The following is a 27626-nucleotide window of genomic DNA, read 5'->3' as shown; positions in this document are numbered from 1 at the left end:
TTTTGTGATTTAACAGTGTGCCCTTGCCTTTCATCAACATTGGTAGTTTCGGAGTTGGTTGTGTGTTTGTCCTTGCATCTTGAATAACTGCATTGGCATCGTGGCTAAATATTAAGAGCATCTGTCTACTTTCCACTAGGTTGGCGATATTTTCCCTTCAAGTGTTTATACCAGCATCAGCTTTGCCACTGCAGGTTTAGCACTGTTTATCACTGTAGCTCAACCTTTTCTCAAACCCACTGGCCTTGAAGTGTCGTTACCCACAATAATAGTCAGGATTTCTGGACTGCAGGCCTTTTTGCCCTTCATTTACATATCATAATTGTTTCCAGGCTTTTCACTTGTCAAAAAGCTAATTCAGTAGTTTTATCAGCAATATTAGTCCTAAATTTGTCACTAACTATTTGCAAAATCTGGCCTCTTGTTAAACATTAATCTTGTGTGAAAAGTGTGTTTTTATATCTTTTAGTATATATGATCCTTTGTGTCATTTTCAGGCCAATTGATGCACATGTGATTGTATATATGTTGGTCATATGTTAGTGACTGACATGGGGAAGTAGTTAAATAACATGATCTGCTTTGTTCTTTCTTGGATTTATGAATGACCTTACCACAGTTTGAGCCTCTTCTGCTTTTGGTGGTGTATACGTCTCTAATGCTCAGAGTTTAATCTGAGTTAGGATTAGAGGCAGCAAAGCCCCTCTGGATATGAGCTTGAGCTGATTCAATTCACAGATAATTTCTGGGGAATCCAGTTTTCAGTTTAGCGATAATGAAGTCAGTTATATTTAGGGAGCATTGTGTGTTTGTTGATGTTGAATGAAAATTTATTCAGGGCTTAGCATAGGTTTCTGTATTTCTTCTTTGGATTTTACATAGGAAGAAATGCTTCAGTTGTTCATTTGCACTGGCATTGTTCTATATGCATGAGAACATACCTACATTCCAATACTAGGTGGTTTTGAGATTTGTTGCCAATACCATAACATCAGTGACTTTGAAGCCATAGGTGGAATTCTGGATGGTTGAACAGTAAATGTCTTTGTATGCGAATGTGTTTCCATATGCATGTTTGTTCTGTGAGTTAACGGCAGTACTTCCTTTATTGGACACGTCTCCCTCTGATATGCTTTTTTACTGTAACCATAACTGTCAGTTTGACCTCAGAGTAAAGTTTTCTTACAGTGCAGCCTTATTTCACAGGATGAAGTCAGGTTGATTACCTGCTGAAGCTTGGATACATTTATTTAAGCAAGTGTTTAATGAACACTTTGCGGTCTCAGTTAGATCTGTTTTCCTGTTTTCTAAGTCATGTATTAAAGGGAACAGCTGCAGCCGCGATCCAAGTCTTGTCAACAGATGTTTTGGGGACACATGGGGAAGAAAAGCTGCTAAAGCATTAGACAGGTCTATGTTTGGCTGCATGTCTGATAATCGAAATTGTGTTTTGGAATCAGAGGTTTTGGACCATCACGAATGGTCCATCACAGGAAAAAGAGTTGTCAAATAAACACACAATACAAATCTCACCAGTGTCAGAGAGAGTGTGTCCGATTAAGGAACTTGTGACGTTACGAATGTGAGTTATTGCACCTCCGGAATGTCACACACAAGCCTGCTTTCCTCCAAAGCAAGGTGTGATGTGTGGTTTGAAAGGTCACCAGAGTGGGTCATTCACTGCTTCGCTCCACAACATCTGTCATCTGCCTTTTCTCTTTTTGGTGGTGATGAATTCCAGTCTTTATTCTTCATCACATTGTCATTTTTACCAACAGAGAAGACACTGTTGGATTCCTTGTCTTGCTCTCTCTTCATCTCCCTCTCTTTCTCTTCTGGCTGGCATTAAGTGAGAACGTTACTTGATCTTCTTACAGCACCAAATTAGTGTTGATTACTTTCCCACATCTCTGTTCATGGGTCTTTCTCCTTTGTCCCTACTTCCTGAACCCACTGTTCCCCAACCTCTTTTACTGGCCATATCTCACCCTACTCTACTTCCATCCCTGTTACATCAATTGATTTTTTTTTTAATTTTCCTTTTTCGCACCATTGCATAATTTGTGCTCCATCATATGTTGAAATCCACCTTCAATGTTTTCCCCATGCTTTTGCTCAAACCTCATCCCCTCCTCAAACCATGCTGTGCCATTCCCTCTATTCTGCATTTCCCCATTGTTTTTTCTTTACTCCTTTCTCTCCCTCCCCTCCCTCCCCTCCATTTTCCTTCATCCAGGTGGTGAGCCAGCGGTTCCCTCAGAACAGCATAGGTGCGGTTGGCAGTGCCATGTTTCTGCGCTTTGTCAACCCAGCAATTGTGTCACCCTATGAGGCCGGCATCTTGGACAAGAAGCCCCTGCCCAGGATAGAGCGGGGTCTCAAACTCATGTCCAAGGTAACAGAAGGATGTTAACAGCTTTTTCCTGTGGACTGCCACATGTCCACATGATTAGTCATGATTTTGAAACAGAATGATAAGTCACATAGTCAGTTTTTGCTCCTGTAATTCTGCATATTTCCTGTGGAAACAGGATATCGGAGTGAGATCTAACATACAGTGTTCAGGAGTGGGTATGTTTGACCAGAACAATATGGAAAAAGGACAGTGCAACCTGTTACACAGTCAGTGTAGCTGGTGAAGCAATCCATTGTCAAATGCCTTGTACATCATCCACAGCTGTCACCAGCTCTGGATTCTGCAAAAAGAATAAATTTCAGCCACCAGGGTGCAGCTGTGCCACTGCCTGCAGCTTAGGTGCATTTTGTTAGACATTACAGGCTCCTGGTGCAGTAGAATACCAAGAGCCAGTTTTTTTTTTTTTTTTAATTTTTCCTCAGTTTTTGCTGTTTACCTTAGGTCCATACCTGAGCCATGCCTCAATTAGAGATAATGTTTATTTCCAGTGACTTTAAGAGACATATTTAGAGGAAAAGAAAACAAGGTTTTGGTTAGTAAACTGCATAAGTGAATATGCCATACATAAAAGCAAGTTTTCTTTCTTATGAATTACAACTGAATAAGTATAAAAACACTATAGTGAATAAGTAAAGCATTAGAGTTGACTGAATGTTTAATGGCAGATCATTCGAGGGAAATCTGTCATGATATTGTTGGCTGGAATATTTATGTTAATCTACTGGTTAACCAGCAATTAATCACAAAAACATGCTGTTTTTCACCAAAATAAATTTGGGAAGAAATAAATATAATTGGATTTTGTATAAAGTGTGCATTAAGATATGCAGAATTATCTAACAGTAATAACCTGTTTTTGCATTTCATGTAAAGTGTTGCAATTACCTTTTACTTTTAAAGCTGCACTTCCTCTTCCTTCAGATCTTGCAGAGCATTGCCAACCATGTCTTGTTTACTAAGGAGGAACACATGAGGCCTTTCAATGACTTTGTGAAGAGTAACTTTGACTCAGCCAGACGGTAAGGCACTGTTATTAGCCAGGAAAGTCACTTCACTTATAAGCTGGTGTGGTTTCACAGTAATTGCCCTGCCAGTTTATCAGTATACAGCATAGTGAACACAGACAACAGTCTTCCTAGATTCCTGACAGCCAATGCCCGTTCCTTTCACAGTGTCCTTGATTCATCTCCAATCAAACATATCCAATTTTACATAGGGCCGGGCGATGTTGACAAAATCAAATATGATATCTTTGACTGAATACCTTGATACCTTAAATTTGTAGGGATGACTCGGTGTTTTGTAAAGATATTTACACAGAAGTTTTTTGGTTAACAATCATTAGTAATGTGGATATGACCAAGCTGGTGTTGAAATGATGTAGCGTGTTAAAATTTAACATTTTTTGAGTGTTCTCCAGGGTTACTGTTGACACATCGCAGCAGGGAGGCAAAAATATATTTATGGCCTCAGAAGAACCACATACAGGCGGTGTGTTCTTGATAGTGTTAATTAGCTAATGACACAGGTTTTATATTTTTCAGATTGTTTATCTTACAGCAATATAGTTATTCTTTGGTAAAACTGACAATTGGATATTTGACTTACCAGTGACAAAGTGCGTCTGCACAGGTGAACATAATCACTGCCAGAGTCCCTTATTTCTTTCCCTGGCATTTGATGTCTTACTGCCTCTAATCACTTTTCTCCTCTTAAAGTTTCTGTTTTGAATCTTTAAGACAGTTGAGAGAATCTTGTTGTAAGTGCATCCCAAAATACACTTGCTTTTGGGCATGTTTTCTAGCTTGTTAATAAAACAAAATCTCAAGCAGACACCGACACAAAATATAAAGTTAACGTCGAGTGATGGAAAGATTTCCCTCTGGGTTGGTTGGGACTTGCTCTGTCTTTATAGGAACAATTCAAATTTGTAATTGCACAGGATTTTGTATATGTGTCTATGTGTTTAGATCCACTCTTAGAGAAGTCCACTACAACTAACCCCCACTCCAATCTCCTGTACTACTGCAGGTTTTTCTTGGATATAGCATCCGACTCACCGCCCAGTGACTCCGTGAACCACAGTCTCTCCTTCATCAGTGACGGCAATGTGCTGGCCCTCCACCGACTGCTGTGGAACAACCAGGAGAGGATAGGCCAGTACCTCTCCAGCAACAGGTCTGGAAACCACCTCCGTTTAACTAATTTGGATGTTCTTAGTATCAGTGCTGTATGAAATCTAAGTGTTACCATTCTAGGGACCACAAGGCAGTGGGCAGGCGACCCTTTGATAAGATGGCGACCCTGCTGGCCTACCTAGGACCTCCTGAACACAAACCTGTGGCTGACACCCACTGGTCCAGTCTCAACCTCACCAGCTCCAAGTTTGAGGAGTTCATGACCAGGTACCATTTTATATCGGCCTGTAACATAAAGTGTCCGCACAAAGTTTCCTCATGTACAGCAATCCAAAAATCCTTTTGTTCTGCAGCCTTTTCATGTGCATGCAATGTACATTTTGGAAACTATGTGTAGATGACATGGAGATGATTCCCGTTTTGCTTTCCTCTATTTTTATGTTCTTTCTAGTTTTCATATATTACATACACCCAGTATTCACTTTACTAGATCCACCTGCACAGTCTAATCCAATCCAACTGTTGTGCCATAAAGTTTCCTTTTCTGCTGCCTGTAATGCTCAGGTTGTCTTGTTGTCACAGTAATAGAGGTGTTCATTCACTTCTATGTTTGGCATTGAGCTCATAGTTAGTGCTGCTGTTGGACTGGACTGCATTTTATTGAGAGGTGTTTCCACTATTATGTCCCCCTCATTGTATATATATAGGTGAGGACAAAAAATTTGAAACACCTCAATATACTGTAGTCCAATACAAGACCTCTGCAAACTACAACCTCAATAATAATCATGGAATTAAATTTACACATTTAATTACAACATCAGAGTCAGTATACACATTATAAACTTTGATAAAAGGTAGAATTGGTGGTATAGCTGTTGCATTGAGCTGCATTAGATTGTGCAGATGGAACTAATAAAGTGGACACTGAGTGTGTATTGATATTTTTATCATTTCTCTCAATCAGGCAAGCGCTGCTGTATTCCATTTTTGCTTTATTTCCCCATCGCTCATGTTTTCATGTTTGTTGCTACTGCTAACAGTTCTCATTTGTTATAGTCTTAGTTCTTTTTGATTTTTTCCTCTCTTTACCCCATAACTGTTTTGCTGCTGTGCTGACTCAGTTTCCCTTGGGGTATCATTAAAGTCTCAGTATGACTCATCCCTACAACGGGTCCTTCTGTGCATTGGCCTTTTGGTCTACTTGGTGCATTTGGACCACACATGCGTGGCTGAATTGTGGCCTAGTCTATCACCCTGTCAATTAAATGAAATTGTAATGTATCCTGAGGTTTAGGGTTTCTCCTTTGTGTCCTCCAGGCACCAGGTCCATGAGAAGGAGGAGTTCAAAGCTCTGAAGACGCTCAATATCTTCTACCAGGCAGGCACCTCAAAGACCGGCAACCCAGTCTTCTACTATGTGGCTCGCAGGTAAGGCCTGGCAGTCACACAGTCAAAAGTTGTAACATGAATTTAAACAAGCTTAATTTCAGTAATAAGACACATTTAATTGAAAATCTTGGAAAACAGAGGTTTTAGCATTACCAAACGCTAATTTTTACACATTTCTTTGGACTACAGCAGGTATTTCTTTGCTCTACACCTGAAAACACTGTACAGAGATTGTCTTACGATGGTTAAACTTAGCTGCATTGACTAATTTGTTTTTAAATGGGTATTATGTAATCAGTGACTTTGAGTAACCACCACTGGTGACAAATGAACTGGACAGTAACACTGATTGGTCTCTAGCACAACTTATGGCAGCTCTCAAGTGTCAGAATAATAGAGAGAGAGCTTCCTAAGTATTTGCAAAAAGTACGTTTTCACTGACGTATAAGTACATTCATGACCTCTGCTCGACCTGAACTACACTCAAATAATGAAATTATTTGACACTTAGAAACTAGCAAGTTCCTGGAAACATCGAGTGAAGAAGTCATGTGTCACCATGTAACATAATACACTTACACTACTGCTTTATCATTTAGTTTTTTGGCTTTAATACAAGGCTTTTTTGCTCTCAGAGCTTAAATGTGTTGCAGCTTTTAGCACTTGCTGTTTGCATCATCCTCCATGTTTTTTCAGCAGTTGAAAATCTGAGTTGGGAAAGCCCAAAATCTTTGTTTAAGTAATCACTGAGTCTCTGGTACTGAATCATTGATGTTGAAACAGTCACATATATTCTGTGGTCATTTGTGTTATGTGACAGTATAATTGTTGCTGTTGCTGTGCCTTTAATTGTGAATTTGATTAGGTTGTAGACTTTAGGCACCGTTTTTGAAAACTGCAGTTTTCACTGAGTATACAGAAGTAGATAGTAGTAGATATGGTTTGGAGACATGTTTTATTCTGCCTCCTTTTCAGGTGTTGCAAGTTAATTCAAATTCAGTAGATCCTCCCGAGCTAAATTGCCAGATGGCTGTTCTTTCTTGATATCTTTTGGATCATCACCTCCCTTGCACAGACAGAGAGGACCTGAGTCCTTGATAACATTCACATATCATATGTGTGTGTTTGTTATTTCCTCGTCAGTGCTCAATTTCAGTAAATTTTATCATTTGTAGAGTCTAATAGCTGTTGTACCCTCCAAACTATCAACAAACTTTATTTAAAATACTTAATGCAACACAAAATAAATTGGTGATGTGTATGTGTGACCCCATTTAGTTATTACAGACCTACCATTTGCTACTGCTTTGCTTGCACATCTTTGTCAGATAAAATGTGCTATGAAACAGAAATGACATAATACACTTTATTCCCTTTGTATGAGAAAAACACAGTTCATAGATTTTTTTGCATACTCTTTTGACTAAGAGTGGTTGTTGAATTTTTTGTTGGCACTGTTCCACTCAGTGACCAGCAATGTAAACCCAGAATTTCACCCATAATCACCCATTTTGTTATCAGTTCCTCCTTGTTTGTGCTCTTCTAGCATACCCCTACCAGTTTCACAATGACAAACTGCTCACATAGATCTGCAGCTTAAGTGTCCAGGTTCAATGTTAGTAGGTTTGTCTTCACAGTAGTCCTCAACACATATGGTAACCAGTGAAGCTGGGCGTTATGGATAAAATCAAATATCATATTTTCAACCACATACCTATGTCAGTATTTTGACGATATTGTAGGTATGACTGTTGGTGCTTTCACAAAGTTAGATTTTAAACACTCATTAGAAATATGGATATTATGACCAAGCAGGTAGATGCAAATAATAGAGGAGCTAGAACAGTCTAATAAGTTCAGAAAATTGCATAATTTTACTGTAATGCAGCCTGTAAAACCAGGAAAAGACAACACTAATGCCATATCTCAGTCTTACGATATCCAAAATCCCAGACATGATATTGATACAATATCGATATATTGTGCACCCCCTAGTGGTTTGACTGTTCATGGTTGACTTGGCATGCAGCATTGAAGTTGTTGTCTGTACATGCTCTAATGCACCATCATCACAACATCTGAAATTTCAGGGAAACTGAGACCCCTGTCAACAGCAGAGGTAGCCATAACGACTTGACATTTTCCATTTTCTTCAAAAAAAAAAAAAAAAAAAAAAAAAAAAAAAGGGACACTTAGAGTCTTAGTTTGGTACATTCCAGTGCATGTCAATACTCTTTCTTACACCTACTCCTTTTCCCTAAGTTCAGCTTGCCAAATACTTCAATCACATGCATTAATGTGCAGCAGTGGATAAGAAAGGGAGATATTCACAACCTCTTTCCCCACCCAGCCAAGAGATTTACATTTGGTGCTGGAATCTGACATTGTCCAAGCCCAAATGCTGTGTCTGATTGGACTAACAGTCACTGAACTTGTCCCTCTCCTGATTCTATATTTTAGGCACACAGCCATGGCACTTACGATCCACTGATACTCGCCTGAGAAATATAACACATCACTTTCTTGGACAGTCTGAATGCCACACAGTTACTTGTTTACTCACACCTTGGGTAAGGAATAACCCTCCCAAAACTCTTGTCTAAATGTTGGCTGGCCAGGGGTTTGTCCTTGGATAAAAAAGCAAATTAAATGTTAAGATGAGTGAAAAGACATAGCTATTCTTGATTGACAATGCTGAATCTATTAAAACCTGGTATATTACTACCAACAGCAACTTTATTCACCATTATTATGCAACATTTACCTCAGCCGCAAATAATACTCAACAGTTGTGTCATGTGGTCTTCACAAGTTAACATCTGCCTTGACTGTTTCATTAGTAGTCATCTTTGAGGGCTTCAGCATAAAATTAAGGGCAACACTGGCACCCTTTGAGGATACCATCTAACAACTGCACTGCTGCTGGCCAGGCAACTAGTTAATTAGCCTTCTTAACAAACTAATTTACAAGAACACATAATCCCTAATCCCAATTTAAAGCATTCAAGTCTGACTACTGCTTTGCCTTCAGAGCAATCATACCCCTGTTTTTTTATTAAAGTCCCTCAACAGCAAGCCATTTTCTCCATTGCAGTACTTTGTTGTGCATCGTAATATCATCCATGTTCTTTGTCCCACCTACAGCAATAGTCCACTCACAATCCTCAAACCCATTGCTTGTGAATGTCTTCCTCAAAAGACAACACAGAAGTTTCCTAAATTGAAATCAAAATGTGGTTATGTCTAACCTTAAGCATAAGTGGGAAAACAACAAAGCTGACCCCATGTTAGCACCTGAGGCTGGCTTCACCTCATTCCACAGGGCAGACTGCTGATCTGTATAAGATAGGAGGAGGAGATTGTGTTAACTGTTAACAGGCCACAGTGGGTTTAGGGCTATTGAGTGTGCAACCAGGTATGACAACATCTGTGACCTATAAATCACAGCCTCCTAGCTTATAGTTGATGAAAAGTCAGGCATCTTTGAACAGCCTGAATCTTGTTTCTTTGAGGACACGTTTTTGCCACTTTTCTTTGTGTGAAGTTGTTTCATTTAACCTTAAGAATTAACTTGACTACCTGGTGTAAAACTGTTGTTAAGTTTGTCTGGGGATATTGTTTTTTGTCCCTTTTGCTTTTACCTAGGATACTGTCTCCAAAGTTTAACATGATGTAAAGTATCATTCTAGCTATATGCGTTGGTCGTGGTTGACTTGACCAAACGTCATAATGGAAGTGAAATATCAAGGGGATGTAACTACTTAAGTAGTTGTAAACTACTAACTATTCCACTTATGCCATTGCTAAACAAGAAATTTGGCATTGCATAAGAACTTATCTCATACCATGAACTTGAACTGAAGCACCATGTTAATCCATTCCAAATGCTTTTTTCTTGTTTTTTAACTCAAAGAAAGCATAAAATACAGCAATGTCTGTCAGTGTACAAGCATTATACTGAGAGATGAGCATTGACATTACCACATCAGCTGAGTAGTGTCAGGATATTTGAAGTATTTTTCAGTTGTGTATGTCTATATAGTACATTAATCTGGGTGTACATGAGCTTGAAAGACGTTGGCATATTGCGTTTTGTAGAGGATAGGCTACTTGAAAGGATGACAGAGATTGGACATTATTATTATCATTATTAGGCAGTAACAGTCAGAACAGTTTTTACAGTGGTGATGAAAATGAAGCAGCTAAAACGATGTTTTGTCATTCTTGGTCATATATTCAGTTTCAAAAATAAGTGTTTGCATAATGCATCATGTAAAGGTGGTATCAGAAGGTGCTGAATACTGTCACCATGGCTAAAATATTCAAGGTGACTGCTTGTGGAGTCTGGATCAGGAGTTTGTGGCCCCGGTTCCTTGAGGTTACCGTTTTGGGCTTGGTGGCGGAAGAGCGCGGGCGCGCAGTTGTGCTTGTGTGTGTGGAGAAACTGTAAAAAGTTGTGGCAAACAGCAGGTCCCCAGATTCGTTTCCCCCTCTTTCTTCTTCATACATCCCAGTCTCGACTAGTGCTGATTTTGCCTGGTAACCAGAGGTGACCTCTGAGGTCCTTGCAGGAGGTTGATTATCACGCCCTACATCCCTGGTATCAGTCCCAAGTGGCGGCTCCGTGTATGAGGCAAAATGCAAATCCATCCCAGGTACTGCCAAATGGGCCTGCCCACAGGTTGGCCTTGTGTAACAGGGGCAGCCCAAAATGCTGGCACGGGTTTGCTCGGCCCATCGTAGAAGCTTTGTTATGTTTTCTTCCTCCTCACAAGCCCAGGGGTTATCTCCAAGACTCATCATCTCAAGTCCAGTCAGCTTATCAAAAATCCCTTCAGGCAACCAGGTGAAGCGGTTAGCATGCAAGTAGAATTTAGCTAACCTGGGCAGCCGATCCAATGAGCCAGGCAGGATCTGCACCAAAAAGTTATGGGACAAATCAATGATCTCCAGGTTGTGTGGCATATTAGTTGGCACAGTCCAAAACCTGTTCTGACTGATGTTGAGAATGTGGAGACTGGGCAGTGTGTTGTTGATGAAGACCACTCTCTCCAACTCATTATCCGACAGGTCCAGCACCCTCAGATTCCAGTGATAGGCTGTGTCATTTTTATCGAGGGAGCGTAGATGGTTCCCTGCCGCTCGGATGTCCCATAGGGACCGGGGCAGGGCAGGAGGCAGGTGCTCCAGACGATTGTAGGACAGGTCCAGGGTTCGCATGTGGGCATAGTGGCTGAGCTGGCTGTCTAGGCCTTGCAAGCTGTGAGAAGAGTTAAAAAATGTTCATTTTTGTGCATAAACAACTGGTAGAATGATCTAGTATTCTGTGAGAGTGATTCATTAAACAATACAATAACCTTTTGTGAGTGCTTTTCCAAATTACACTAGAGACTATATTATAGCCAGAAGCAGATGCACAGTACGGTTACCATTTATACCTGTCACACCATATTCTATATTTGTTTCCCACCTCTTTGAAACTTATTCTGCTTTCACACTGCAAGCACCTTAGTGAAGTTGTTGCTCTATTTTGTTGTTGCTCTCTTAGTAAGGTGTTGGGCCACCACGAGCCACCAGAACAGCTTCAGTGCATGCATTTGTCAAGATTCTGGGACTCTACTGGAGGAAAAGAGCATAGTTCTTCCAAAAGATGTTCCCTCATTTGGTGTTTTGATGATGGTGGTGGAGAGCACCATCTGTAATCTCCAATAGGTGTTCAACTAGGTTCAGAGAAACCGTATCAAGAAGCATCGAAGTTGTTCTGGCAGTTCATGGTGGCCCAACACCTTACTAAGACACTTGGTTGTTGTTTTTTTTCCTTTAAGTTGTAGTGGTCTGGTGTAGCTACAGAGTTTGAGCAATCAAGTTTTTTATTCTTCACTGCTTTGGTGTTTACTTTGAAATACAAATTAGGAAGCATTAATCAAGGGTAAACATATGCTGTAGAAAGCTGTGGAGTTTTCAGTGACCTCAGTCAACCTGTTGACTCCATTTTGTACATGCCAGGTTGAACTATTGTCTATGGAACACATCGCCTTGGCAGGGAATCAAGCAAGTGCAGAAGGTTGACTTGCTGCTGGTGGCCTGTGACCATGAAAAGTTAAGCTGTTGTCAACTTTCTCTGCTCACAAGCTTGTCAACCCTCTTTTTCTGGTTGCTCAATTAAATAGATTTTTGGTGACTGGTTGATTGTGTTGTGCACATAGACAGTCTGGTCCAACGTACAGCCAAATGGCGATGCAGAGCTGGGGCTGCCTACCTGTTGAAGGAGAGGTTTAGGGAGCGAATGTTGTGTTGCAGACCAGGCGGTAGCTTGGTGAGACCTCGTGAAGAGCAGTCCACCACCCGGTGTCCCCGGCTGCAGGAGCACATGGAAGGGCAAATGGATAGCACCCAGCTGCCCAGCAGGCCAGACAGCAGCAGTAGAAGCAGGCAGGTTAACGGAGCAGAGCAGGCAGGCATGGTGAGGGCTCTGGGGGTGGGGATGCAGTAAATTCCACATTTGGTGGCATTTGAGAAAAAGATAGGGGGATTTGGGAGGTTAGAAATCTTGAGTTAAATGTCAGGATGAAGAGATGGAAAATGGGAGACAAAGTTCAGGGTACACACTATGTTCATGATTCGTTTGATTTTCAATTTTTTTTACTGTGGGAATTCCAAGTAAAATGTAGAAGTTGTCATTATTGACTAATGTCTATCAACTAGATGAATACATACGTGGACTCATGCATTTCTATTGACTATCTGGAACACTGGATTAAAATTTGTTTGGGCTCAGAATTATCTTTTTAATCATCACCAAAGTGATATTTTGCATTTCTCATGTGGCTGACATATTTCTGACCTTTATTTTGCTCCCTTAACAATGGTTAAGATAATTCTTTTGGTCAGGAGTTTAGGATGGTTTTGGACAATCTGTACCCCTGTTTTTTGTGTCCCTCTTATTACCTCAGCCAACTCATATACAGGAAAAAAATCTTCTCAAGGTTAAAGTGACTGCTTGTCCTCCTTTGGATATACTCTATTTCTCAGTGGACTGCTTCCACATGAGCATGAATTACTATTCATGTCCTCTTGTGAAAATTCCATTGCAGTTCAGTAGCAAAATATAAATTAAGATTGATTTTTAGGGTATTTTTAGACAGCTATCTGTGATGTCTAGGCCAACTGCAGGGTAACTGGCTTCATCTCACTGTCTTTGTTGTACTACTTGCCAAAACTGTTTTTAGATGTTTAACGGTCTACAAATTCTATTAATATCTAATCACTTTCAGCTGGCTTTGACAGTTATGGTGAAATAGTATATACCTTAAGCCTGTTTAAATGTAGCTGCCACTACTATGTAATACCTTGTAAGTAATTTGATTTCATTTTATCTGTTCAAGAAGGCACCTTCAGAGTTGCCTGTGATGCATGGCAACAGCAGTACAAATGACGGGCTGTCTGATCATATCAGATGCCTATCTGACACTTTAGGCTTTTCTCTTATTTAATATTGTGACAGTTCCAGTTATGTTTAGGGCTGCCCTATTCCAGAGTTGGAGAGACAGCTAGCTTGTCTTGCACTGATGCAGTTTCCTAGAGTCCGAGGCATTCTGAATGCTACCAGGCTTGAAGCCATGCCAGTGGGGAAGGTAGCTCGGAAATGCTGCAGTGAGACTCGACTGAATTCATTTAGGACAACACAGACCGACTGTCCCCAGATGCAGAAGCAGGAGACTGCTGGAAATAAAATGGACATGTTTGTGTGTGTGTTTTCACAGACTGCTATCATCTTACCGCCCTTAAAAATGTGCAGCTTTCCTGAAAGTTGTTCATACCATGGCACATGAAACCGCTTGAGTATTTAACACGGTTAGACCTCCCATTCTTACTGCACCATTACATTTCTCTTGTAATGCTTAAATGCTATCAAGTCACTTTGTTTAAGGTCCCCATTAAGATCTGCCAGATTGATAATGGAATATCCGATAGAGATATCTGCGCAGTGATGGAGCAAGGCATAGTAGTTGGTTAACGAGCCAGCCCTTCACAATACTGCAGTCTCCTGGGTTAATATGCTCCGCAATCAAATATTTCACCGCCCTGGAATTGAAGTGTGTGATGTATGTGCACGGGACATGTGCTCTTAATTTGTCTTCCCATTTCATAAATCACTCACCTCATCCTCTCCATCCTTTCAGTCTGTCATCTCTCCTTTTCCCTGTCGTTTCCTCCTCCCGATCCTTTTCTGTTTTTTTTTTTTTTTATTTATTTATTTATTTATTTGTTTTATTATTATGATATTTTACCTCTGGTTCTTCTCTTGCTGTTGTCCAGACTGTTGATTTTGGTTCCCCCCTCTCCACTTTTCACTCGATGGTGAACGTAGGTCTTTCTTCTTTTCTTCCCTCACCTTGTCCTCACCTTGTTTTGTTTTTTTCCCCCCTTATTGGTTTTCTGCAGAAGCGTCTTAAGCTCTTTCTGCGTGTAGCAGGTATACTGGCATGGCACCTGACGGGCTACCTGCTCGCTCCAGCCTCCCTCTTGCTCACTCTCTGCAGGCTCCTGATGCAACTGCAAGTCTGGGTTGGGAAGAGGAGAAATGGATTTGAGGGAGGGCGGAAGAGGGAGGGGGAGAGAAAGAAAGAAAAAGAATTGCAGCACTGTGCCGGCCCACTCTGCTGCTGCTGCTGCTGCTGAGGCAAGCTAGGGGTGGAATTGGAGGATGGTGATAGGAGGGAGCAGGGGAGGGAAGGGCTACAGGAGGTGGGGGAGAGGTGGGCACTGCTGACTACAGTCTTTTTATAATCATGATCTGGACGCTCTACAGAGGCATCTCTCTCTCTCTCTCTCTCTCTCTCTCTCTCTCCCTCTCTCCCTCTCCCTCTCTCTCTCTCTCACTCACTTTCTGTCTCTCTTTCCCTCTTTCTCTTTAACTCTTTCTCTCTCTCTGCTTCTCATACACTCTTACACCAGCGATTGACACACTTGTGTGTATGAGCATCTCTAGCCACTTGTCATAGTGGCTCACAATGTGCAACTTGCAGGCACAATACACCACCATTTTTCTCCATATCCATTTTTGTCACACATGCACGTTGCTTGAAAATTGTCACACAACATCCAGAATTTCTTAAGATCTCATAATAAAATTGAGCCAATTTAAAAAGCATGGCAGTTGTTGGTTACAGCAGAACACTAACCAAAATAGACAAGATTGTTGATGGTTGCAGTGGTGGTTTTACATTAGGGCCAAATGAGGAATACATCCCACCAGGTGATGCTGCAGTGCAAAACAATTTAGAGCCTCATCATGGCTCAACATAATAGCTGAATAATAGCTGGAAAAATGTGCAGTCATTCATATAAAAATGTGCCATTCCATCAGGACAATTATACAGCAGTGACATCTTTAGAAAGAAAATTGACATAAGTTTGAGCTACGTGTGTTTTTCCTATGTGAGCTGGGAGAGTATGGCCATGCCTTCAGACTCTCTGTTTGGCCTCACATAACCTCTCAGCATCGTTGACAGTACAAAAACCATGATAAAATCAGCAGTGCAGAAACATGATAGTGGGTCCCAGAGATGTAAGAGTATACAACTGAAAATAACCAACAGTGAACAGCTTCTTGAGGAAACTCCAAAACTCACAATATATATATATATAAAAGACAAACATGTGAATGCATAACTGTGAACACAACACTGTAAGGTGCAAGGGGAGACTGAGTGACTGGAGTTGAATAGATTTGTTTCTTAGAGCAGCAGTTTCAATGCTAAAATCGTGCACATAACATTTAGAAGAGAGTTTATTAAACTCCTGAGCCAAACCCAGGTTTCATGAGAAACCTTCTAAGGTGGCCTGTTTCTTTAGTTTGTCTGTGACCACATACTGCTCGTCACTTTAATCATGAAGGTGCATCTCAGCAGAAGTAGACCAGAATTAATCTGATAAATTGAACAACTGATCTGAGCATGGTGGGACCCCACAGTCAAGAAACACAGACTAAGCTGCTACTGTGGAGACGTCTCCCTGCTAAAAGTGAATCCTAATTGTCTCCCGAACCAGAAGTGAAACAAACTCCGAGCCCCAGATCTCATGACCTAAATAACGAGCAGACCAACCAACTGACCAACATTGCCACCGACAGAGCGCCACAGTATCACCGGTGGGGCTAAAAATCTATATCTTTAATTACTCCTTAATCTCCACAAACTTAACTCTATAATTTTTTTTGTCACAGGCTGTAAGGTACACTGTTTTTGATAATAGTCTTTTTAGCCATCAGTGAGTCATCTACTATTTTTTCCTGCGGGAAGCCCCTAACAGCTTCTGCAATATGACCAGCTGGGAGCTGAAAAGTGCTGAGGCACGGGGAAGATGGGGAGAGTGACTGCCTTGTAGCCGGTGGTTTTTGTTTTATGATGACAGTGCCCACACTATTGGTGGTGTTCTAGCAGCAGCAGTACTGTCTCATAAGCAGCCTTAATGTGATGTCAGTGTTGTGATTGTATCAAAAGCGTTTTTTTTGTTTGTTTGTTTGTTTTGTTTTGTTTTTAAATGCTGTTACATTGACTGTAATCCACAAACCACAGGTTTTTCTCTCAATGTGATCTTGAGAAATGTATGTGGAAGTGGAAGTCTTGAAACTTATTTCCTAATATGAATATTCACTAAGACAGATTGAGGCGAACTAATGTACCAGAGTGGTTTTTGTTGTCTCTTCTTTTGGGCAGCTGTAGACATCATTTATTGACTTTAAAAGACCATAACAGTGAGTTTTCATGTTTAGAATCATATCTACAAAATGTATATACCTAGCATTTCTGCTAATCTTTTCTCAAATCAAGCACTTGAAATTTAGAACTTTGTTCCTACTTTTATCCATTAAATGGTTTCCATTCATTTTTTTTGCTTTCTAATTTTAAAATAATCTGATCCACCAAAGCATCGGATATTGTCTGGGCAAAGCAAAATGTGTTTGACACCTTCTTTTAAGATTCAAGCCTCAAAACGTCCTCAACACTAGTAAAAGTCAGCAGCAGAGCAGAGGAACAGAATGTGGTAAAACAGAGATTTTTACTCCACTTATGATATCCAGGACTGTTTGCAAGAATGCTTGTCTACATATGCCTGTCCCAGTCCTGTGCTGATATCACTAGTCAACTTCTTGCTTTCAAAATCTGAATCAAAACCAAATTAAGTTTGTGATGTCATTCAACTTTCTGCTTGTCTTTCTCCAGCACCCCGCCCTGTGCCCTCCAGTTAGCTGCAATACAAATACAAGGACTTCTGCAAGCTTTTATAGTTATATTTCCTCCCTTAGCACTATCCACAGAGTTGGAACGTTGTCTCAAATATTATTCAGTGTGTGGCTGGGAAGGGCAGTGAAGGTGTTGGGAAGAGAGGACTTTGGATTTATGCTGGTTGTATCCTCTAGTCTGGGTGGCATTTTTATAGGGGGATAAAGAAAATGCTGTGGGTTTGTTTCTGGTGTGAGGTTTGCTTGGCATGGGGATGGGGAACAGAGGTTGCTTGCTTCTCTGTCACTAACCATCAGGGTAACTTGTGGTACGGCTTCTCACAACATGATTTTAAAAAAATTTTCCCTGTGCATCACACCCAAATGTGTAGCCATGTTACCCAGCTGATTCTGCATTAGTGGTATCTACTATACTGAAAAACCACAACATCAAACAATAAGCATGGTGGATTGAAGATATGAATCGGAGGGGGAATCTGACATGTGACTTCATGTCAGATTCATAGCTTGCTTTTCTGCAGTTTTGACATTTTCCTTTTCTTACCTGTGGTCTCCTTCTGTGTTGTTGCTTTATTGCCGGGCAGCACTGATCTACACTGGGAGCTATTGCAGCACTGCAGTAATTCACTCACTAATGGTGTCAGGCCTGCCTTAGACAGACTCCGTTTCAGTCTGATTTTCATTCACTTACATTCCTCCCTCTTGGTGTCTTTTATCCATGCATTTAGGATGCTTTATTCTTGAGTTAAAAGCTTTCTTTAATGCATACACCATAGAAAGCATTCTTTATTTTTACAATATGATTTTCTGTGCCATTAGATAACAACACCCACAACAATAAAAATAACAAAAACAATAGTAATAATAATAATGATAATATCTGTAATAATGATAATAATAATTATTATTATGCTATAGTATGTAGGCTTTTGTTCTTTTGCCACCAGAATGTAGGAACAGTTACATCTACTTTTAGCAGAACTGTAATGGAAATGACATCATATACATGTTGAATAAAATGTTTGACCAGGCTTAATACTGTAGATGAATATATGCATTAAATTATTCAAAAATAATGTTTTGCCTTCCTACCAGCCCTAGGTATCATTTAAAACATATCCACTCAGAATGTTCTTGTTTTTTGCAGGGGTGGTAAAGATAGGCATCTTTTTGCTCTGTACCTTGGTGACTGTGGTTTCCTCTGTTAGGATAAGGACCAGAGTGAGTTTCCTGTCTTTATAGTCACACTTGTTGCTGCACAGTCCAGTGAAAGTGATTCTGCAGAATAGAGTTTATGCTAAATGTGCTTGGCGAAAAGATTGGATGCTCTTTTCATCTAGGTTTGAACCTGACCTTCATCCAACAGTGGTGGAGGGCTTGGGTCTACAGAATGAGATGGAGGAGGGGCAGTTGCAGAATTATCCTCTCCGAGGTCAACAGGCTCTGAAGGTGCAGCAGTCTGTTTAGTTTCAGGGTTAGGTGTGGATGATGTGTCACTGGTTTGTGGAGTGGTCTCTTCGAAAAGAGGTCCATCAGCCTCTTGAGCTTCCCCCATCTGGGTCTTTTCTGAAACCACCACAGCGGTTTCATTTCCTGCTTGTGTGTCATCTTTGGCTACCTCAATTCCAAACGTACTGCCAGGGGGATTATCTCTAAATGTACTGTCTGTCTTAATGTCTTCTTCATCCATTTCCTGGAGCAAGGACAGCCTCCTGGAAAGCCTCTGAGGCAGGAAGCTGGTGAGGGAAACTCGATTGAATGACCTCATTTCTACCTGGCCATTGCTGTCATGTGCACCATCGAGAAATGGTGAAGGGCCAGCCCAGTCTCTAGTGTTGACCTGCTGCTTCTGGAGCTTCTGTTTCTTTACATAGATGACCAGGAACCCCACCAACATCAGCACTAATGCTGCACCTATTATCCATGCCACAGCTATACCATGGTTATTTGCCTTTGACTTGTTGTCAGTGTTTTTCTCTTGTGTTTTTGGTTTCTTCTTTGCCTTGGTCATGACAATTAGTGGTTTCCTCGTGGTTGCCATGGATGTTTTGTGCATACCTTCTGTGTGCCGTGTAGCCCCACCACTGTCACCATCAACTGTGACTGTGCCTTCATGCGTAGAGTTGTGTTCAGCAGGCGTAGCAGAACGTGTTTCATTCAAGAAATAAGTTGTTGCCTGTGTTGGACCTACCAAAGGTGGGCTGGTAAGATGTTTACGAGTGGCAGTGAGGTTGGATGTTGTTTCTCTGCTTGGGTTTTGAGAGGCAGTGCTTGGCGGTGGAGATGTACTTGGAGCCTCTGTGATTGAGATGTTGGTTCGAATGGTTATAGCTGTTGTCGCTGATGATGCGAGTTGAGGTGGGACTCCTGTTGTGTTTTGTGTTCCCTCTGTTGTCGAGTCATTTGACCAAGACAAAACTGAAATACTTGGATTTGGTACTGTTTGGGTATCTGTTGATCCTTCCAGACCGAGTGTTGCAGAATACTGAGCTGGTGGCTGGAAAGGTCCAGGGCTGGCAGTTGTAATTAGCGTCTCTGTTGTTGTGGCAATCTGGGTCAATGTGAAATCAGTACCTGCAGCCTCGGCATCTAGTGTAGGCAAAACCCCTACAGGCTTTATTGTGGTGGTATTCATTGAGGAACCACTAAGTTGTACTGTCTCGTCATCCGTATGAAAGCCAGATGTCACGGTTCTCTTCGTCCTCCTATGAAAAGGACCAGTTGAGAATGAATTCCAGTTGGATGTTTTCCTTGTGGCCAACAATTCTTGAGCGTGTTGTTCACTGGTGACATTTTGATGTATTACGTTAAGGGATGTAAAGGTCTTTTCACTTGCTGTCACCTCACCAGTCGTTAAATTTGTGGTGATGTGATTGTAGCTTGGTGTTGGCATACCATTTACTGTCAGGGGCAGCAGCCACAGAAAAATAAGGAATACAAAACATATGGTCCTCATTTTCTTCTGCCCTCCAACAGGTTTCTGTGTCTTTGTTGCTAGTGAACAGAGAAAAAGACATTTTGTTAGTGATACATGATATAGAATCTGTACATTCTCTTATGAGGCAATGGGTTAAAGCAGTTTCAGCATAAAGGGACAGTGTTGTGAAATGTAATTCAACATTTCGCATAGTTTCCTCAAACTGCAACTCGGAGTTGGCACGGTGTTTTGGCAGCAGGTTTTGACATGGTATGTCCGTCTAAAGTACCACAGTTAACATTTTCATCAGGGTTACCATGTTTATTTCTCAATTTGGTTTTGCCTATTCATACATTATTGAGTATCAGTGTAAACGCAACATTTATCAAGAAAGCAACCGGTTTAATTCCATAATACTTCATATGAGGATTAAGTCAGGGGGTGTCTTGTGGGCATGTAAAGCCCTTTGAGACTGAAAATAGTGATATGGGGCTTCATATAAACTTGAACTTGGACTTAATAAATTTGAATCAAATTTGCTCATGAGTTTTGGCATTTTTTTGGCAGAAATTAAAGCATCACATATTGAGATGATAAACTACAAATATTAGAACTCGGTGGATATTCACATTTTTTTTTAACCGTCAGTAAAATTTCTAGTACATCTTGCTCCATTTTTTCTCTATTGTCAAGATAATTTTATGGTAAAAAAAATATTATATGCATCTTAGGCTGCATTAATATTTTAAATAATTAAAATGTACTTACCAAAAAAACTGTACACAGGCTAACTTTTGGTGTTATTCCAGGATTTATTAAATGTACAATAGTTGTACGATATTTTGCAGTTGCATTGCTCACATCGTGTCCCTCAAATGACAGCAGTACCTCTGGGTGTAGAGGGCTTTTCTTCTGGTGGAATGCATGACTGATTCTTGCTTCACTTACAGGAAGTATGAGTTGTGAAACTAGTGACATCCTTGTGCATTCAGATTCTATATCTGCCTGTGGTAAACAGAGAAGTTGCACGCTGTGAATTCAGAGGTGATGTGTGAAAACGATGAACTGAAATGCGATCCCCTTGTATAATTCAAATTCATAATGGTTGCTTTCTGTCTCCAAGTGATATCCTCTGTGTCGATGGATAACACACGGCTGTTTCAAGTGCTGTATGTTAATGTGATTAATTCTTCGCCTTGAATTTATCTGCTGCATCGAGGAGAAACCTTCCACTACAATACAGTCCTTAGCATTCTTCAGTGACAACAGCCTTTATTCTTGTGACACTTGCGGCTGTGATGTGGAGGAACTGAGGGAGCATCACATATTCACTGAAAGCCATTTGTCCCTTTGTGACCACTTCAGCAACCATCTTGTGTGCAAGAATTTGTTCTACCCACATCAGCTTGCTATTTTAAGACTTCCCTTCCGTTTTTTTGAGGCTGCTGTGAAATACACAATTAGTACAGCCTCCTGCCTTGATGAGGCCCTTTTTTACATAGTATATAAAATCACAGAATTTGTTTTTTTTTTGTTGTTTGTTTTTGTTTTTTAATAAATTCTCCCTGTAATTATGTCCAACTTCCCAAGTCTTACAACATTAAAACAGTTAAACAAACAAAAATACTAGATTGTTCACTCCTTGTTATCGCCATTTTCACTGTTAACAAATCAGAAGTGATAAACGAATGAAATGAGAGAATGATAATTGTCACCTACATTATTATATTTGAAGTTTTGAAGTTGAGAAGTGGTCACCTCGTAGGGAGCAATTTACATTTTCTAAATATAAATCTTCACGATAAATAAATAAATAAATAAATAAATCTTGTAGAATTTGAAATATTGTTAACTAGTTTGCTGTTTAGTCTCATATGATACTCGGAGCTTACTTTAGTTTGACTTGTTTAAGTTTAGAGATTGCCGTAACTATTCAATGATAAACTCTTTGAAAAGTCTGACTGATGGTCTTGATTACCTGCAAAGGGTGCAGACTTCACTTCATCTTTTTGTTTCATATCTGAAAAATTTACAAATTTTATTAAATAAACTACGTAGGTTAATTAATCACAAATATTCTTGTGCATATTTATTTACTGGTAAAGCTAACTTAGCCAGTGATTACTCCATACATGTGGCCTGCTGTGTGATAATGATTATTTCTGCACACATGATTAAACTGCATTATTTAGTTCCTGCTACTCCAACTTGTCATATCTAAAGAAATTAATTTAAAAATGATAGCATTTGTTCTTTTTGAAATTGCCCTGCTCGCTATAGAGGTTAAGAAGATTTTAGCCTAATAGATCGTATTAATTACAAGTTATTGTTATGTTTAATCCAGCTTTGAATAGTTCACTCAGCCCCCACCCACTTCTTAAATTTTCTTTATCATGTAACATCTGGTTCTTTGGAATTTTATTTAGTAGTGTGTTGTACCTTGTTGATTACTTAACCAATCCCTCCAGGTGTCAGATGTTTTTAAGAACCGATGGAAACAACACAGTCATTCGTACTGTGCAAAACATCCATTTACTGAGAACATGGTGTTTAAACAGCCTCTTTTTCACATTGAGGAGAGTTATAAAAGTACAGTTAGATCAGAATATCTGCAGCACAGTTAAGAGATCTGAGACAGCTCAACTGGCACAACTGAAGTGAAGATCAACAGAGAGAGACTCATTAAATACAAGAAAGACACACTTTTGGCAGATTGTATATCCAACTCGTCGACCATCATTTCAACATGACTTTTAAAAAGTTTCTGCGGCAAACAAGCTCCCTTGTGTCAAGTCTGGCAGAGATCTCGGGATGTAGTTAGATGATGCTTTAGAGTTGTGCTCATCTGTTGGTGGTTGTTCTACCTTGTTGTCAGCAGGGTTTCAGAATTATTGTATTCACTTCTGTCTGTTATGTTGGAAAGCAAGCAAAAGAAGCTAAATCATGCAGTCTATCTTGATATTGCTAAGCAAGAACATAGAGAATGAACCATATCTCATTCATTTGTTAGATGTTTGAAAGGTTACACTTTGAATTGTCAAAAGAAAAACAATTCATTTGTGGGGAAAAAACAAACAAAAAACAAAATTAGCTTTCCTTCTCAGTTTTTTCCTTTTTGCATGTTTGTCATACCAAGAAAAATGTACACCTCCCCTGTTTTTTTTAATAGAATCTTAATGTCCTCTAGGTTTGTGTTTACTTAGTTGGCAGAGAGTCTCCAACTAGCTCTACTGTCTGAATTCTCTGAAACTTAGCAAGAGGGCCTGGGATGTTGTGCAGTCAACAGAGGAACCGTATGTAATATAGATAAAAACAGTGTATAACATCACAATCCAACCACAGTAATGCATTTTAAAAAGTTCTGCATTTTACCCGTTGTTACAGTTATACAAAGGGCAGCACTCATACAGCCATACATTAAAATTCCTGTTCCTATTTTAATTTAAAGGATCATACCAGTGATTTTGAATATTTGGCCAATTTGCCACAATTTAGCCACATTTTACATCACAACAAATAATTTTGCAAATCCTGTGGGGGAACCAGAGCTTTCACAGCATAATATCAGAATCCCTTGATTTTCAAATGTGAATTTTTGGTTGAAAAATCCACGTGATGTGTTCTGCCTCTGTGGCTGACAAAGTCATCGCCATCCATAAACCACAGAACTGATAATTGACTGGAAAGCAAATGTTTCTCAGGGGACTGTTTACCTGGCAGAGAGCGTTTTACACCGCCAAATTTCAAGTCATCAAAACCAGGGCTGGGACCACTTATTGATTGACCAATTATTGATAAATCGATCGCAGGTGGATTATCGAAAAGTAAAAGATATCGTTTTATTAGTATTATTTTGTATGAATAAATATCTACAAATACCGTTTGGGTTTCCAAACGCTCCCTCTCTGGTTTTCCCTAGTAACTGTTTAGTAATGTACTTTGCTGTAGCTGCCGAGTGAGCCTCAGCATTGTCAAAAAATAAACTTCCTGCAGCCGGACATCAGTGCTGAAGTCTCTGTGTAATGTGTGACTGGATTTTGAAAAGCATCAACGGCGCAAAAAATGTCACTTGGTGCTTCTGTGGCCAACAAAGTTGTCGCCATTTATAGACTGCAGAACTCATAATTTGCTGTAAAGCAAATGTTTCCCTGGTGACTTTTTCCAGAGGGGACTGTTTCACTGTTTTTACTAATGTGGATGACTTTATTACAGTGACGGACTATTGGTGTGAAGAAAATTTGAAGTCTCTGAAAGTTCATTTTCATATCGTAGTGGAATGAATGTAAACTGATGGCTGGATAAAAGGGAGGAAAAATGGTATTGGAAAACATGACGGCTTGCTTTGGGAAAAAATTAACACAATCATTAAGGTTATAAATTGTGTAGATATAACACTAAACATGCAAAATCACTGGTATGGTCCTTGTAAACAAATCGTGGAAGGTGAAAGAAATTGAAAAGAACGTAAATAAAACAAACCGAATGAACACAAACTTGATTTGAACCACAGGCCAAGGGCCGAACTGGCCTGGTTGCTTGAGATGTCTTAAGAGGAGCTGAGCGACTGGCTTCGAATCCCTCTGAAGCTGGAGCGTCGTGGAGTGGGGGTGTTTCTTACACCACTAGAGGCATGTCCTCTAGATCTCTGGGAACATCCAGACACGAGTCCCTGGAACTGGAACTCTGCATCTGACCGACCATCTCTTCCGGATCAAATGCCATCGCGTTGACACCCTCCTCAAGCTCTCCCTCGACCTTCTCCCCTTGCTCTTGTGTCGCGGCCTCTCCTCTCTCCTCTTCCATCTCTCTGTCTGCCCTCACCTCCTCAAGCATGACAGTGGAGTCACATGGTCCAACCAGTCCTCCTTCAGGCCGGTCTGTGCCCCAGTAGCCTGTACCACTCACCAAGTCCATGTTGGAACGGGAAGGCCGGGGGGCGCGGACCTGGTGCTGTAGGTGGCATACCTGGCAAGCCAATACCAGGGTGGAGACCAGCAGGCAGAAAATCAGTCCCACCGCCGACGCTATAGCAATCAGCCCCATCTCTGTGTCAATCAGGCAGTCAGCACCAGTCGCATTATTGGGAATATTAAAAGGGTCTGTTTGGTTAGTGGTAATGAGGTCAGATTCTACTGCAGGGGTTGAGTTAGGCTGATAAACTGTTCCGTAGGTCTGGCCCGTGATGGTAGGACAGAATGACAGTTGGTTGAGCAGGAGAAACAGGCATACAGAAGTTCTGGCACTTTCCATTGTGCTCTGAAGTGGAGAAGAAAAAAAAAATGTAGAAACTTGGTTTCAAATCGGCAACACTTGGAAATTTTATGTGTTCAGTAATGTAATGTATCTAATAGCTGCAACGTTTTATGGTTAAATCAATTTTCTCACTGTCTGCAGCAGGAAGAGCTGGAATTGGATAATATTGCTCTAACTCATAGGGGATTTGTTGTCGAAATTGCTCCTTCCCTAATTTCTATGTTAATTAGCAAAGATAAGTTGTATTATCAGTCTCACAGTACAGCAGAACTTGGTATTGATTGATGAACCTCAGCTACTCAAGGTGACTTTAAGTTTAAGGTACGATATACTCTTATGTGTAATACTCTACTATTCAACTTAAATTTACAATTGAATATACCACTTTAGTGACATTTGAGATAAACTTATTAAAATGGTTGAATTTTGATTTTTTTTTTTTCCCTTTAGTTTTGAAAAAGAAGTTGAATGAACCTGTATCAGCAACTCTTACCTTATGCTCTTGGATCCTGGTAGAAGAAGTGAAGGGAAGGTCTTGGTTGATGGACAGAGTGAAACACCTGCTGCAGCTTGTGTCACTCTTGAGATGCTTTGAACACACTTCCTGTCCCCCTCTCTGGGGCTCTTTCTGGCCTGGTTATTTTGGGCCTCTGCTTTGGTACCACGTGTTAATCAGATCTTTTAAAAGACAGAAGACAAAGAAATAAATAAACATATGCATATGTTTGAGAGAAACTCCCTTAGTGGTCAGCACATTAAGTTGTCATTTGTGCCTTTTGAAAGAAGAATGATTAGCAAATTATGCAATGAAGAGGTTTAGATAAACTTGTAAGAGTGCTGACCGCTCAAAACACTACCATTTCATTTATTGTGTAAGGCATGAAGCTCATTAATTCAGATGAATGGGTTCTTGACCTGTCGTCTTTTTTTTTCCTTTTCTGTAGATTCAAAACAGGCCAGATCAACGGTGACCTGCTCATCTACCATGTCCTCCTCACCCTCAAACCCTATTACGCCAAGCCCTATGAGATCGTCGTCGATCTGACGCATGTGGGGCCCAGCAACCGCTTCAAAACAGACTTCCTTTCCAAGTGGTTTGTGGTCTTTCCAGGCTTTGCCTATGAGAACGTAGCAGCCGTCTATGTTTACAACTGCAACACCTGGGTAAGGGAATATACCAAGTACCACGAGAGGCTACTGACTGGCCTAAAAGGCAGCAAGCGGCTCCAGTTCATTGACTCTCCAGCCAGGCTAGCCGAGCATGTTGAGCCTGACCAACAGAAGCTGCCCGCGGCCACGCTGACCCTGGAAGAAGACCTGAAAGTGTTCCACAATGCCCTCAAGTTAGCCCACAAAGACACAAAGGTCTCAATTAAGGTAAGGTGGCAGCCATAGCAGGTTGATTGTTGATTTTAGAGTATTTGTATTCAGTACATGTGATAGCCTTTTTCAAATTTAAGTTTGGTTAGATAGAATGATTTGTGTAGTCAAGATAAGTTGGTTAATAGGATAAGTTGGGGGTATATTCAACATATGAGTGGCAAAAAAGATTCTACTTTGCCTTGGGTTGGCCAGAGTAATAACATCTGTTTTCTTGGTAATCAGGTGGGCTCTACGGCAGTACAGGTGACCTCAGCCGAACGGACTCGTGTCCTCGGCCAGCCTGTCTTCCTCAATGACGTCTACTATGCCTCAGAAATTGAGGAGATCTGTCTGGTGGATGAGAGCCAGTTCACGCTCACCATGGCCAACCAGGGTACACCACTCACCTTCATGCATCAGGAGTGTGACGCCATCGTCCAGTCTATCATCCACATCCGGACACGCTGGGAGTTGTCACAGCCCGATTCCATCCCCCAGCACACCAAGATAAGACCCAAAGATGTTCCTGGGACCCTACTCAACATCGCCTTACTCAACCTGGGCAGTTCTGACCCCAGTCTCAGGTCAGTTCTGCAGAGCACTGGATGTTACTCTAGGCAATCCCCATGTGTCTTATTAGTGTACACCACAAAGTGGAGCTGCAACAGAGAGGAGTGTCTCATCACTGTAATTAAGGCTATGTACATTCACCCTTTTTTTGTCCAGATGATATTTTGGTGCAGGGTATGGACACTTCTTTGCTCACAAGAAGTACCAAATCCAAACATAACAGTCAAATACAAAACCTCTTATGAAGCAGCAGCGAGCAGGACTCACCAGCGTTACATATTTTGCTACTGGTAAAGCAATCACAGACTGACTGGGCTGGTTGACATGAAC

General features: G+C 40.7%; 2 protein-coding genes across 10 annotated transcripts in view; one reads left to right on the top strand and one right to left on the bottom strand.

Moving 5' to 3' along the window:
* nf1a (neurofibromin 1a) overlaps nt 1–27626 on the top strand; it is a 107735-nt gene that overhangs the window by 52526 nt on the left and 27583 nt on the right. For all 9 annotated transcript variants that reach the window (XM_030066302.1, XM_030066297.1, XM_030066295.1 and 6 more), the window contains 7 exons: nt 2237–2395; nt 3338–3435; nt 4448–4594; nt 4675–4821; nt 5875–5985; nt 26309–26741; nt 26970–27310. In XM_030066302.1, the coding sequence (XP_029922162.1) occupies nt 2237–2395; nt 3338–3435; nt 4448–4594; nt 4675–4821; nt 5875–5985; nt 26309–26741; nt 26970–27310 (1436 nt within the window). The remainder of the gene's footprint in view (nt 1–2236; nt 2396–3337; nt 3436–4447; nt 4595–4674; nt 4822–5874; nt 5986–26308; nt 26742–26969; nt 27311–27626) is intronic.
* evi2b (ecotropic viral integration site 2B) lies at nt 18341–20985 on the bottom strand. Its single transcript, XM_030066303.1, has 3 exons — nt 20880–20985; nt 20011–20188; nt 18341–19878 (listed from the first exon to the last, which is right to left on the bottom strand). Exons 2-3 carry the CDS (start codon nt 20148–20150, stop codon nt 18531–18533), a joined length of 1488 nt encoding a protein of 495 aa, XP_029922163.1. The 5' UTR covers nt 20151–20188; nt 20880–20985; the 3' UTR covers nt 18341–18530.

Source organism: Myripristis murdjan, chromosome 13 (genome assembly GCF_902150065.1).
Source record: "Myripristis murdjan chromosome 13, fMyrMur1.1, whole genome shotgun sequence".
Classification (NCBI taxonomy): domain Eukaryota; kingdom Metazoa; phylum Chordata; class Actinopteri; order Holocentriformes; family Holocentridae; genus Myripristis; species Myripristis murdjan.
Note: the sequence above shows the minus strand (reverse complement) of the source record. Positions and strands in the feature narration are given on the sequence as shown.

What these genes read in the sequence shown, in the direction of transcription:
- evi2b (XM_030066303.1), bottom strand. Translation starts at nt 20,150, where the DNA reads ATGAGGACCATATGTTTTGTATTCCTTATTTTTCTGTGGCTGCTGCCC. An exon ending in GCAAGTGAAAAGACCTTTAC is followed by an intron (nt 19,879 to 20,010) that starts ATCCCTTAACGT and finishes GAGAACCGTGAC; the next exon opens with ATCTGGCTTTCATACGGATG.